Source organism: Hemicordylus capensis, chromosome 9 (assembly GCF_027244095.1).
Source record: "Hemicordylus capensis ecotype Gifberg chromosome 9, rHemCap1.1.pri, whole genome shotgun sequence".
Lineage (NCBI taxonomy): Eukaryota > Metazoa > Chordata > Lepidosauria > Squamata > Cordylidae > Hemicordylus > Hemicordylus capensis.
The window spans coordinates 17,016,813-17,030,109 of NC_069665.1; the positions used below are offsets into that span (position 1 = coordinate 17,016,813).

Sequence of the window (13,297 nt, forward strand, 5' to 3'; positions counted from 1 at the left end):
GTAATTTGCTTCTTTTAATGCTGTAAACCGCTTTGGGTGCCTTTGCCAAGGCAGAAAGGCCGTATAAAAATGTAGTAAAGAAATAAAGAAATAAACTTGTGTAGGCGGATGTCGTGGCCACTGATCTCGATTCATGCTCAGCATCCACCCGCAAGGTGGTTTGGTCTCGATTTGTGAAGAGCATCCACCCGCAAGGTGGTATGGGTCTGCTCTTTCCAGACATTCCAGCCGAACCCCATGTGCCTCCAAAGGGGAAGTGTGTCTATTCGTATCCATGTGCCGTCTTACCTTTGCTCAGCACTGGCATCCTGACTGTCGTGCTGTAGGAGGTGGTAGCTGTGCCTGTGGTAAGAGCTCTTGTGCTGCTCTACGGCATCATTCCTGGGGCTTGAAGGGAAAGGAGGATGTCCCGTTAGACTCAACTCATTGGGTCTCACCCACATGCACACGGCGAGAGCGAAGCACTGAGACACACAAGGCAGGATTGTGTGTCTTCTGTGTCAAAGACTCCGTGTGGTTCAGGTTCCGTTTCAGGCAGGCTCTGGGCACACCCCAAATGCAGTCCTTCGAAGGAAGCTGCCTCAGACCGAGTCAGTTCACTGGCCCACCCAGCTCAATACTGTCTACGCTGACAGCTTCTCCAGCGATTCAGGCAGAAGTCTCTCCCCCATCATACCTGAAGATGCCAAGGAATGAACTTGGGATCTTCTGCATGTAAGCAGATGCTCTGCCATTTGGAGACAGGCCGCAGAGAGCCGTTTTGGGAGCAGAGGGAGGTTAGGAAGCAGGGCAACACTTCCACAGTAGTAGAACTGTGATGGCCACAGAAGGGAGAGCGAGTTGAAGCACTGGGATGTTGCGATAAGTACAGAAGAACTTCCCTGCTGGATCCAGTCCAAGGCCTCTCCCAGAGGCAGGCAACCGTGGCTCTCCAGATGTGGTAGAACTACAACTCCCATCATCCCGGGCCACAATTATTATGGCCGGGGATGATGGGAGCTGCAGCCCAACAGCAGGAGACCCAAGGCTGCCAACCCCTGGCCCATCCACAATCCAGCATCCTTTCCCACCCACAGTGGCCCGGCAGGCATCTCTCGAAAGCCACAAGCAGGAGAGGAAGGCATACCCTCTTCTGCTGTTGCTCCCCTGCAAGCGAGCGGGGGCAAGGGGGTGCAGCCATCGCCGCCCAGAAGGGGAGGGCAGGCCACAGTTACCTGTCTGCTATGCTGTTCCTGGTCTCTCTGGTGATGTCCGGGGCAGCTGGCCAGGGCTGGCTCACACCCGGGTCCACAGTCACGTTTTCCTGAGGTAAGGCCGCCTCCAGGAGCGAGGGGGCAGTCAACATGTCCACCTCGGCAGGGGCCATGTCCAAGGAGTGATGGCTGTGCTCCGAGCTGTGCCGGTTGCGCGGAGACAACAAGTGCAAGGCTGACGCTGCAGAAGCCATGCTGTCTGCGTGGTGGTTGGGGTCCAGGACCTCCGCCGGGAGCACAGAGGGGGCCACCCCAAAGCTGCGCTGCAGGGTCTCCGATGCGATCTCCGGGATGTCCTGGGACATGGCAGTCGAGGCCGAGGAAATGACGTCCGGGGAGCGCTCGCGGGTTGGGGAAGACTGAGGCACCAGAGGTTCCACTTCCTGTCGCTCCAGAGCAAGAGGAGGATTCCCTGGGGAAACCTGGACCAGGGAGAGAGAGAGAGAGAGAGAAGGCTGATCTCCCTTGCAACCCCCCACTTCCCTTTAGGTATCTGGGCGGCTGGATGCTAACGCCTCTTTAGCGATCTCCATGCATTACGTTCCACGCTTACACAAACTGGTTATGGTGTACAGAGGTACAGCATGTTATGTTGAATGCAGGTACGGAAATACACTTCCTCCCTGTACTCTGCAGCCTCAGGGGGCCTGTACCCGGGTTCACTTTTGAAATAAACACCGGTCGTGTCATTCACACAAACATATGTACGAGTGTACAGAGAGCTGAACACGGGTACAAGAGGATGACGTCTGAAGAAGGCGTCTCTCTTCTTCCTAATACTTTCCCCACTGTGTGAATATTTTTAACACTCTAAGCTTGTAGATGGGGTCTTTTTTTTTTTTAAATTATCACATTTACATTTATTTTTGCATCTTAAAGCATAATGCCCTCTACCCAATTTCATCCCCACAATAGCCCTCTAACTGTAACTAGGCCTGGATCACTCAATGAGCTTCACGGCGAAGCAAAGATTTGAACCTGGATCTTCCGGATTCTAGCGCAACTTTCAGTCTACTACACTCTTTACGAGAGGAGAGGAGAGGAGAGCTGGTCTTGTGGTAGCAAGCATGACCTGTCCCATTAGCGAAGCAGGATCCATCCTGGTTGCATCTGAATGGGAGACCACATGTGAGCACTGTAAGACATTCCCCTCAGGGGATGGAGCCGTTCTGGGAAGAGCAGAAGGTCCGAAGTTCCCTCCCTGGCAGCATCTCCAAGATAGGGCTGAGAGAGACTCCTGCCTGCAACCTTGGAGAAGCCGCTGCCAGTCTGTGAAGACAATACTGAGCTAGATAGACCAATGGTCTGACTCAATGTATGGCAGCTTCCTATGTTCCACTGGCTCTCTTGTACTTTTCCTTTTATTTTAAGGTGATTTAACAACTACCGTAATTAAACAGTTATGAAGAAGCTAGAGCCATCAGGGAGCCAGACTCAAAAGTCAGAGATTTTTTCAGTGAATCAGAAACTGAACTTAAAAATCTCTTCACTGCCATCAATCTGAATTGAAACCCTCAACGCAAAAACAACCACCACCACCAGTAACAGATTCAAAACAAGTGGTTTGCTAATCAGGGGCTCAGCATTTCATCGTACACCACCATCCCGCTTTTTTATCCTGTTGTATTTAAAATCTTTTTAAAAATAAGCAGTTTTAAAAACCCAAATGTTTTGCTCAAATTTGTTGTCATTATGTCCATTTTACAGCGTTACATTGAAAGCAGAAGAGTTTAATATTATCCTGCATGGAACATCTAGACACTTTTTAAAGTTCATGTCTGAACCAAAACTGAAACAAAATAAAATATGACAAACCTGGACAGAATCAAGCCCAAATGTTTAATGGTTCAACTATCTGCTGAGCACACAAGCAAAACTGAGCCTTTGGGAACAGGAGGTCATGAGGGCCCCAGACCGGTAGCCTTGTACTCACACCGATAGCACTAAGGACAACTCTCATGAGTAACCATTTCTATGCAACATGAATCATTGCATTCTGAAATCTCCTTTTCCCATCATCAGAGGCACCACTGGGAACAGGGAATCTGAGAATCAGCATGGCAGAAATCACCCTGGAGTATGCTCTGGTGGCCAAAGGTATGTGCTGCGGCCACATGGGGTGGCATAGTCAGCTACAGCTCAGCAAGCTCAAAAGGAAAGTCGCCTTACTGAGACAGGGGCCTTTGGGGTCAGCTTATCGGGGAGGCCGGGGAGGAGGACTCCATGGTTCCGAGGACTCGTCTGCAGACTTCCACTGCTGCCGCTCAGGGCGAGGCTGGCGTCCAGCTGCATCTTTGGGCTCAAAGACACGTCTTCGGCAGGCCTGCAGCAGACAGAAGACAAGACTTCTCTGGGAAGGCTATAGAGCTTAGGTTGGCGCTGAAGTAACTCAAGGAGAAGCATTCTCTCCACAGGAAAGATCTGCCATTCAGGCAGGACACTGTGTGGGAGGGACCCTGCAAGGGAGAAGCCAGAACACCGATCGCCAGCAGTGTCCTACAGAAGGAAGTAATCCAGAGGTCACCAATAAACGGAGTGGTGGAGAGGCACTGCCCCACTGAAGCTGCCACAGCAGTCTTACTAAGGACATCCCTAACTTAATATATGAGAAAACCAGGAGTAATGGCCAGGAGTCCTGAACAGGCTCCTGTGTTGGTCTGTGGTTCAAGTATGACTCTAGGAGCCAGCGTGGTGTAGTGGTTAGAGTGCTGGACTAGGCCCGGGGAGACCCGAGTTCAAATCCCCATTCAGCCATGAGACTAGCTGGGTGACTCTGGGCCAGTCACTTCTCTCTCAGCCTAACCTACTTCACAGGGTTGTTGTGAGGAAAAAACTTAAGTATGTAGTACAGTGCTCTGGGCTCCTTGGAGGAAGAGCGGGATATAAAATGTAAAAATAATAAAAATAATAATAGGACCAAGGAGACCCGAATTCAAATCCCTGTTCAGTCACGCAACTCACAGGGTGACTCTGGGCCAGTCTCTTCTCTCTCAGCCTCACCTACCACACAGGGTTGTTGTGAGGAGAAACAGAACCATATACACTGTGCTGGACTCCTCAGAGAAAGAGCGGAAAATAAATGGAAAAATTAAATAAATAAGTTTCAGTTACAGCTATATTCCAAGAAATGGCCCTCCTTTGAGATGCATCCTAATCTATAATTAATATTTACTAAATGTATAGATTGCATTTAACTGTGTTCTATGTGGTTTACAACAAAAATTAGAGGGGTGTGTGTGTGTCCAAAAAAACCACAAAGGGACAGCCCGAGCAGCAGTAGAACACAACCCAGCCTCAGCTAAAAGGAACAAGAACGTTTTTGCCGGTCTTCAAAAGGAGTCAAGAGTTAGAGATAAGCAAGCCTAGAGAAGGGGGCACTCCACAACACTGGGGCAACTACCGAGAAGGCCCTGATACTAGTGGGGAGAATATCTTGAAGAAGGGTCTCACTGACAGATTCTAAAGGACAATGCATACATGTGTCTCATATGGGCATAGTTCTTGCCTCCATGTTCACCCCATAGCTTCATTCTGTCACCAGTTTCTACTGCTCACTCCAATTACATGAAATCTATAAGCTCAGAGAAGTTTGTGGAGAACAATGCAACCAGTACTTATGCAAGGGACACCTCTTCTCGGGACAGTGGCTAGCAAAAGGGATAGAAGATACACCTCAAAGAGCTACTGGGCACCTCTCTGCAGCTCAAGTTCACCTGGAGGCATGCTTCTGGCTGAAGCCCACTGAAGCTCGGAGAGCAGGTGATGGATGGCCCCGGGAAGGAGTCCTTGCTCCGGGCTTACCTGGGAATGGCGGGCTCGTTGGCCGAAGAACTGCTCAAGGCGGTGACTGCTGTGAGGGAACTGATGCTGCTTCCAGGCGACACTGTGATCTGACAGACAATTCAACAGGTGATGCAAGCATTTGGCAAGCTGGCACTTTACTTAAATATAGTCCACTGTCAGGATTATCCCTTTGCTCCCTAATTGCACTACAAAACAAATGGATACTGAATCAATGGTTCCTGCATCATCTCCAAGCTTTAAGGACTAGCATGTGGTTCTTGCCTTCTGCTCTTTGCCTTATTAAGGGAGTCCACATTAGTGCTCGGGACAGATTGAAACTGTTGGCTTTCAATATTTGGAAGGAGAGTGTGACCATTGCTGCTTTGTCCCAGTATGCTCTGGTGCAACATGAGATCTTTTGCACTGGGCACAAACTAGACTATTCTGCCTGCAAAAATAAAAATAAAAATAAGATCTTAAGACTGTAAGAGAGCCAGCATGGTGTAGTCATTAGAAGACTACGACTGGGGAGACTTGTGTTCAAGTCCCCATTCAGTCATGAAACTGACCCTCAGCCTAACCTACCTCACAGGGATGTTGTGGGGATAAACATAACCATGTACACTGCTCTGGGCTCCTGGGAGGAAGATCAGGATAGAAATGCAAATAACAATTAGGATAGCCAATGTCGCTTCCACCACCGTCAACCTTACCCTCTCTCTCTCTCTTTTCCTTTCAAGCATCCAGACTAAGTTAGTAATCATTAAATCCCACTGAAATTAATGGGACTTAAGTTAGTCTTATTAAAAAAAATATTTATTAAAGCCAGACCATTACACAATATCAGATCACAGAATGCATAACAACTCATACACTTCAGCTTCCTAGAGATCAGGTCTCAATTATTATTATAGATGTTACCAATCCAAAACCTTAACCCAAACACATCTGAGCATTTCATGAACACACATCCTTCCATATCCAATTATAACAAGCAGGCAATACTCTACCATAATTTCTTTGATACATTTTTTTAGATCTGGCAAGATCGCAAAGAAAGAATATGGTTTTGATTGTCCTGTTCGAAGATGCAACAAATGGGTTAATTTCTCATCTGTAGCTATAAATCAAAGCTTATTTGTACCATTCACCTAAAGATAATATTCCATGCTTCCAATTTTTAGCTATCACCATTCTGGCTGCTATCAACATATAATTCACCAGCTCTTTAGATTTTATTACTTTATTATCTTCAGTAAATATTCCCAACAATGCTAGCTGAGGATCTATATTAATTTCCTGATTAATGATTTTACCCATTTCTGCAAATACCAAGTCCCAAAAGGTTCTAATCCTTGAGCACATCTACCATAGATGAAAATATGTGCCCTTCTCATTACAGTTGTTCCAAGAGGGCAGTCATGTACCATCTATAAATTTTAAGACAATTTTCTCTCATTTGAGCACAGGATGAAAATATAGGTTTAGAAAACCAAATTCTATTCCAATCCCCTTCATCAATGACCATTTGTAAATCATTTCCCCAAATTGATTTTAATCCGTCCAATGGTGAGATCTTATACTCCAACAGAATAGCATAAAGCTTGGCCCTTTAGTTGAGGTATGGATATCCAATATTAATTTTTCAAATTTAGTCAGCTGTCTTTTGGTTGCTTGGATATTTTGTTGAGAAGTTGTAGCAAATGTAGCCAAGCAAGACTGAAAATCTGAAAAGGGACTTAAGTTAGTTGTGACAAACTTGTCTCCTTGATTTCAATAGTGCTTAGTCATGACTTAGTAGTCTGGACGCTGCTCACCCTATTTTCCTGCTAAAAGCTACCCTTGCATTTCGTTCAAGCATGTTTCCTCACTCTGCGCTTGCCTCTGAAGTTACTGGAGCAGTTGATCAACTGCTTCCTCCAAATATTCCCGTCTTTCTAAAATGGTGAGGCCCATTCAGGAAACAGCTGAGATCCTCAAAGCCTTTGCCAGTGGAAACAGACTCCAAGATGGGAATTCTATGTGAACATAAGAAGCTGCATTATACTGTGCCATATTCTTGGCCCATCGAGCTTTGCATTGTGGCACTCCAAGGTTGCAGGCAGGAGTCTCTCCCAGCCCTTCCTGGAGATGCTACCAGGGATGGAACATGGGACCTTCTGCATGCAAAGCCCATGCTCCACCACTCAACTACGGCACCTTCTATTTTACCAACTCCATAAGGCAAATCAAGAGAACCCTTTATGAGACGAGAATGCCAAACAATCCCAAGTCCTGCAGATTGTACTTTCCAAGCAATCGGGTCAGAAAGAGAGCGTGCAGTAAGCAGAAACCCAAAACGTTTCCAGGCTCCCCCTGTGTGAGCCTGTCGCTCCAAGGCAGTTACCTGTTGCAGGGATGTGCTGGGAGTCATGAATGCATCTGGGGTCATCAGCTTGGGTTTCATGTCATTTGGAGGGGAGAGGAAGTCCACAGGCATAGACAACTCCGAAACACGACGCAAGTCGGGCTGCGAGCCGTGAATGGATCCCTTCTCTGATCCCAGCCCTTCTGCACCCAGATCAGCCAGGTGGTCGGGGAATGCTTCACACAGAGAGCACATATTAGCAGCAAATTTTCCCCAAAGAGAGCTTAATCTTAGTCCCCACCTCTTAAAAAGAGTCAGACATGTGGGTTCCAAAAAAATAGGACTATCCCCCAATTGGAGAAATCTTCATAAATTTATATTGTCAGTTAAATCTGCATACATTTGCATATGAACAAAACACTGCTAAAGAAAAAAGCGTACTTCTCTGTCTTTAGTTGATGCATGTATATGCGACAGTAGACACACCATCTTAAAAGAGGCATTTAAATCACGAAATTTAACTCTTGAACTCAAATATATTACAACATAAAAAGCAAGAAACCTTACATGGCTCTGCCTAGAATCATGGACTGAAAAGCACACTCACCAAAATCTTCATGGGAGCCATGGGGAGGTATTGGAGCAGCTGTATCTGGACTATGAAGAGGCTGAAACCTGATCTGTACATCCTGAAGGGCCCTGAAACAGTCAAGCAGATTGCTTTGGTTCACAAGCCATTGCCACAGCCCCTGAAAAGGCTATGATTCCCCCCAAAAGCTGTATGACTTTCCCAGGATGAAAAGAGGAAATGGAGCATTGGTTCCTCACCGTGAAGGCTTATTCTGGTTGCTGAGGTCAAGGCCATCTCTACGGGTTATCCTCATCACGTGCTCCAGGGGCAGGACTTATTATGACTAGCTAAAGACCGACCCGGGCTGAGGAGGATGACCCCATCCAGTTCTTACAAGCCCAGTAGAATGCAGGACAAAAGGTATTACAGGCAGAAAAAGGCAGTGAGAAGAGAGAGACCCCCAGCGTTCAAGTCTGCAAGTGGTGGCTCTATGCTATGCCAAGATCAGGAATGTCTCCCCCAGACACAGTCCAGAACAGAACGGGTGGGTCGAGATGGCCTTGCCCTCAGCAACCAGAAGAAGCTTTCATGGTAAGTAACCAATGCTCCATTCTCAGTTGCTGGGGTCAAGGCCATCTCTATGGGTCACACCAAAGCTGTATGTCTCGCGAGAGGGACTGGACTAATCCTGGGGGAGAACGCTCTGAAGGACATGTCGGCCAAACGCTGCCTGGGCAGAGGTGAAAGTGTCCAGCTTGTAGTGATGCGTGAAAGTCGCTGGATTTTTCCAGGTTGCGGCCTTGCATATTTCATGTAGAGAAGCGTTTGTAGAGAACGTGGCGGATGCAGCTGCTGCTCGAGTGGAATGAGCTGTGATCCTAGCGGGGGGCCGCAGTTGCTGGGATTCATATGCTGAGACGATGCAAGCTCGAATCCATCTAGCGATGGTAGCCGAGGTGACCGCTTCACCCATGGAGACTGGTAGGTATGAAACGAACATCGTCTCGGATTTCCTGAAGGAAGCAGTCCTCTTTATGTATGTTTTAAGGCAGTGCCAGACGTCCAAGCTTATGCCACAGTTTTTCTTGGGCATGTAGAGGGCGTGGACAGAAGGTAGGTAGGAATAAATCCTGAGAGAGACGGAATTGTGACAGGACCTTAGGTCTGAAAAAGGGGTCCGGGATGAGGCGGACAGAGTCCTCCGCAAACACACAGAAAGATTTATGAATCGACAAGGCCCGCAGCTCTGACACACGTCTGGCGGTAGTGACAGCCACCAGGAAGGCTAGCTTAAAGGAAAGCATTTTGAGAGAGATTGATTTGATAGGTTTGAACGGTGTCTGCTGTAGAGCCTTAAGAACGGTGTGTAAATCCCAAGAGGGAAAACGGTGAGAAGTCGGAGGCAATAGCAGCGTCGCTCCACGGAGGAAACGCGTAAGGAGGGAATGGACAAGCATAGACCTATGGGAGTGGCCGGCAATCAAGCCAACTAGCGACGCCGCTTGTCTCTTCAAGGTGTTGGGCTTGAGTCCCTTGTCCAGGCCCTCTGGAGAAATTGCAGAAAGTGAGTCATAGAGGCCGTGCCCTTCTTGATATGATGGCGGGAGGACCAGCGTAGGAAGGCTCTCCACGTGCACTGGTATATCCTGTTAGTGGAGTCTCTGTGTGAGGCCAAGATAGTAGTGGTGACATTCTGGGGGAGACCCTCCTCCGCTAGGATCCTCCGCTCAGTCTCCACGCGGCTAGCTGAAACCAACCTGAAACTGGATGGTTTACTGGTCCCTGTGATAGGAGGTCGGGGGAGACTGGAAGGTGCCAAGGTTCCATGACACTGAGATGAAGGAGCTCGGCGAACCAGTGACAACAAGGCCAGTGAGGTGCCGCTACTGTCACCTCGGCCCTCAAGGTCCTGATGCGCCTGAGGAAGCGCGCTAGAAGAGGGATAGGCAGAAACACGTAAAGGACTCCCGGAGGCCAGGTTGCGGACAGGGCGTCTGTGTCCTCCGTGGTCATGCATGGAAACCTCGAGATGAACCTCGGGAGCTTTGTGTTGATGGGGGTTGCGAAGAGGTCGACCTCCGGGGTCTCCCACCTGCGTGCCAACTGATCGAAAACGCGGGGGTGTAGGGACCACTCGCCCGGAAGTAGGTCCTCTCGGCTGAGCCAGTCCGCCAGAGAATTTAGGTTGCCTTTGACATGGTGTGCTGTTATGGAGAGGAGGTGTTCCTCCGCCCACGAGAGTAAGAGGGTTGCCTCTTGATGAAGTGATCTGGACTGGGTACCCCCCTGTCTGTCCACATTGGCTTTTGCCGTCGTGTTGTCTGTCTTCACGAGGACATCCTTTCTCTGAACTATGTCCTGGAAGCTGGTGAGAGCCAAGCGAATGGCCCTGAGCTCCATCCAGTTGATGGAATATTCCGCTCCAAAGGAGACCATCAGCCCTGAGCAGAGTGTTGGAGACAGTGGGCTCCCCATCCCCTGGTGCTGGTATCTGTGGTTACTATCAGGCGTGGATAGTCCATGATGGCCTCTGATGTAGCCCTGCTGTCTCTTTGCCGAGGAAGTGGATAAATCACTAGGCGGCTTGCTGCTGAGTTGCTCCGCAGAACCCGGGGAGGAAAGGGCTCCGCCGTCTCGCCTGGGCCGGAGGAGGTCTGCTGAGACACCATGGGGCGCATTCCAGTGCCTGAGGGTGGGATACGCACTGCGGCTGAGGCCGGCTCCCCTTTGGACGGCACTCTGGCAGCCGGCGGGGGCAGAGACGAACTGGGCGCTCTAGTGCCCTTTGGAAAGTCCTTCTTTGGCTTCCCTGCAGGAATGGTTCCCGGTAGCTCAATATGGGGCGGGGGGGGGGGGGGAGAGAAGGGGAAGCGGGAGACAAACGAGGAAAAAACGAACCTTTTTTTTTGCAGGAGAGAGGGCAGAAGGAAAAAGAAGCAGCAGTGGGCACAAGAATAGAAAAGTAGAAAGCTGCGGAAGGAAAAAGGCTAGAATACATGGAGTGAAGAAAAAAGCCTGCCTGGAGCTACGCAGGACTGAAAGAACTGGGCGGGGTCATCCTCAGCCCGGGTCTTTCTTTAGCTCGTCATAATAAGTCCTGCCCCTGGAGCACGTGATGAGGATAACCCGTAGAGATGGCCTTGACCCCAGCAACCAAGAATGAACCCTTTTTTCCTCAAAGAGAAGCCAAATCACTGGCTGCTTTTCATATGGCTTTTCAGCCAATCATATGGCTGCTTTTCCCTTTAAATAGCCAAGTAATTAAGTAAGTAAAGCTAGAGGGGAGGCGGTGGGAGTAAAGTAAGTAAAGCTAGCGGGGAGGGGGAAGGCTGATGAAGCGGGCCTGATTCAGCCCACTTCAAACCTGGATTGGCCAGCAATTAGATTTCAGGCCCAGCTGGGCAGATCTGAAGTAGCCATCTTTGCTTCAGTTCTGAATACCTGCCCGAAGCTTCACACAGCCCTAGAAAATATGTACACAATATATAGTATTTGCAATTTTTAAGTAATGCAGAATGAGGGCTTCAATGATACACTATTGAAATTACTTTGGTGGAAACCACCTAAACTCCGAGTTAACCGATTGCTCCTAACTCTCGAGTTGCAGGCTTCAAAGCAGCAAGCAAAACCTCTCCCTGACTTCCACAGGTCATCTGGGATGCACTGACCTATGGCGCAGCTCCACCTTTCTAGCTCCACCTTTCTAGACCAGATGGCACACGCTATCAGGCCAGACCTGTGTGAAGTCAAAACCCGGTGATCCAGTGAAAAAATGAGAAGGCAGCAAATGAAGAACTGCCCGCCATGCAAAACACTCACTTGGTGTGGACACAGAAGAGTTTGATTAGGACGCCTGCAGCTGATTCAACAGCTCCGGTACCCTGAGTGCCTTCTGGAAGAAAGAAAAGAAACAAGAAATGGGAGGAGGAAATGGAAAAGTGTTAACTCATCTGGCACGGCTTAGTGGTCAGCAGTGGCATGTGGACCAGGCAAGATTACAAGAGTGATTCCAGGCCCCCAGATCTTTCAAAACAGAAGCATCTGCCACAATCTTGCTTGTGGGAAAGCAGTCAGAGTAACATTTAGCAGATCCCCACTTTAGTAAAGAAAAGCTCCTTCTGAGTAAGATAGGAGAGGATTGCAGACAGGCCAAGGAGCTGTTCTAGGAGCAAAGGACCAGCCTGTCCTGCTTCTCCAACGCGTCTTCCTCATCATAGGAAATGGGCATCCACGGCCGCTCACCTGCATTCAGGCCGTCGCTCTCCTCTTCCGCTGGCAGGACCTCCGTGTGCCTCAGCCGGCAGCGGCTGACCACCTGGATGCCGAAGCTCAGGACGGGATGGGTCAGGAGGAACTCCGAGATGGAGCTGAAATAAGCTTTGCCCTCCTCCTGGTTCTGCACCAGTTCCATCACATACAAGACCTGGGAGGAGGGCACCAGAAAGACACCCTCTAGTAATGCAAGCCCAGGGGGTGAGGCAGAGGGCTTTCACAGCAGGAAGTACATGCATACACCCACAACACAGGAATAGTGTAGGCACCACAGAACAAGGGGGAAGTACAGCCTCTCCCCACACCACAGCAGGGGCAGATGGCCAGGAACACTGAGTTGAGTTCTAGGTTCAAATGCCCTCTTTAAAATGTGGATGTTTAAAATCTACACCCAACCCAAAGACAAACATCTGCTGCCAACAATAATCACCTCCAGGGGAGAAGACACAGTTGGTAATTTTATCTCCTTTGCTAGCTGGTATGTGTAAAACCACTGATATATTGCAATTGTCTCTTTAAATGTATATGCAACGTTTATCACTACAGTACTTGCTTATACCTGACCATCCTTGCTTTCATCCAGCATCTGAGGAAGTGGGTTGTAGCCCATGAAAGCTCATGCATTAAAATATGAGTTAGTTTAAAAGGGGCTGCGATTTAATTCTTTTCAGTTCCAAAAAAGCAACTGCAGGCAGGCAGGCAGCACCATGACCTCCAGCCTACTGTGATAACTGCATCCGGGATCCCCTTTCCTCCTGTACCCCTCTGCAAATATGCTAATGCATACCTTTCTCTGCACATCACTCAATATCAGGTATTCAGCTGAGAGATCCAGGCAGGCCTTCAGGCTGGGAGGGATGCTCATGGAGCTAAATATATCTGGAGAAAATCTGAAATTAACACAGTGAAGAGACAGTAAGAACATTTGCTGGATTGCTCACCAATTTATCAATGAAAAAAAATCTTGCAAGGAAGCAGTTAACACACTTAGCATGGTGTTAAAGTGGATAGGGCGAAGTCCTTTTCCCTCTCTCGCAACACTAGAACCAGGAGTCATCCCATGAAACTGAT

The 13,297-nt window shown here is 48.7% G+C and overlaps 1 protein-coding gene across 1 annotated transcript in view; it reads right to left on the reverse strand.

The window, feature by feature from the left end:
- EDC4 (enhancer of mRNA decapping 4) overlaps positions 1-13,297 on the reverse strand; it is a 48,130-nt gene that overhangs the window by 18,737 nt on the left and 16,096 nt on the right. Inside the window, exons 11-19 of the mRNA XM_053271426.1 lie at positions 13,014-13,116; positions 12,197-12,377; positions 11,774-11,846; positions 7,991-8,082; positions 7,423-7,619; positions 5,055-5,143; positions 3,423-3,576; positions 1,215-1,675; positions 289-387 (exon numbers count right to left, since the gene is read on the reverse strand). Coding sequence (XP_053127401.1) covers positions 289-387; positions 1,215-1,675; positions 3,423-3,576; positions 5,055-5,143; positions 7,423-7,619; positions 7,991-8,082; positions 11,774-11,846; positions 12,197-12,377; positions 13,014-13,116 — 1,449 coding nt within the window. The remainder of the gene's footprint in view (positions 1-288; positions 388-1,214; positions 1,676-3,422; positions 3,577-5,054; positions 5,144-7,422; positions 7,620-7,990; positions 8,083-11,773; positions 11,847-12,196; positions 12,378-13,013; positions 13,117-13,297) is intronic.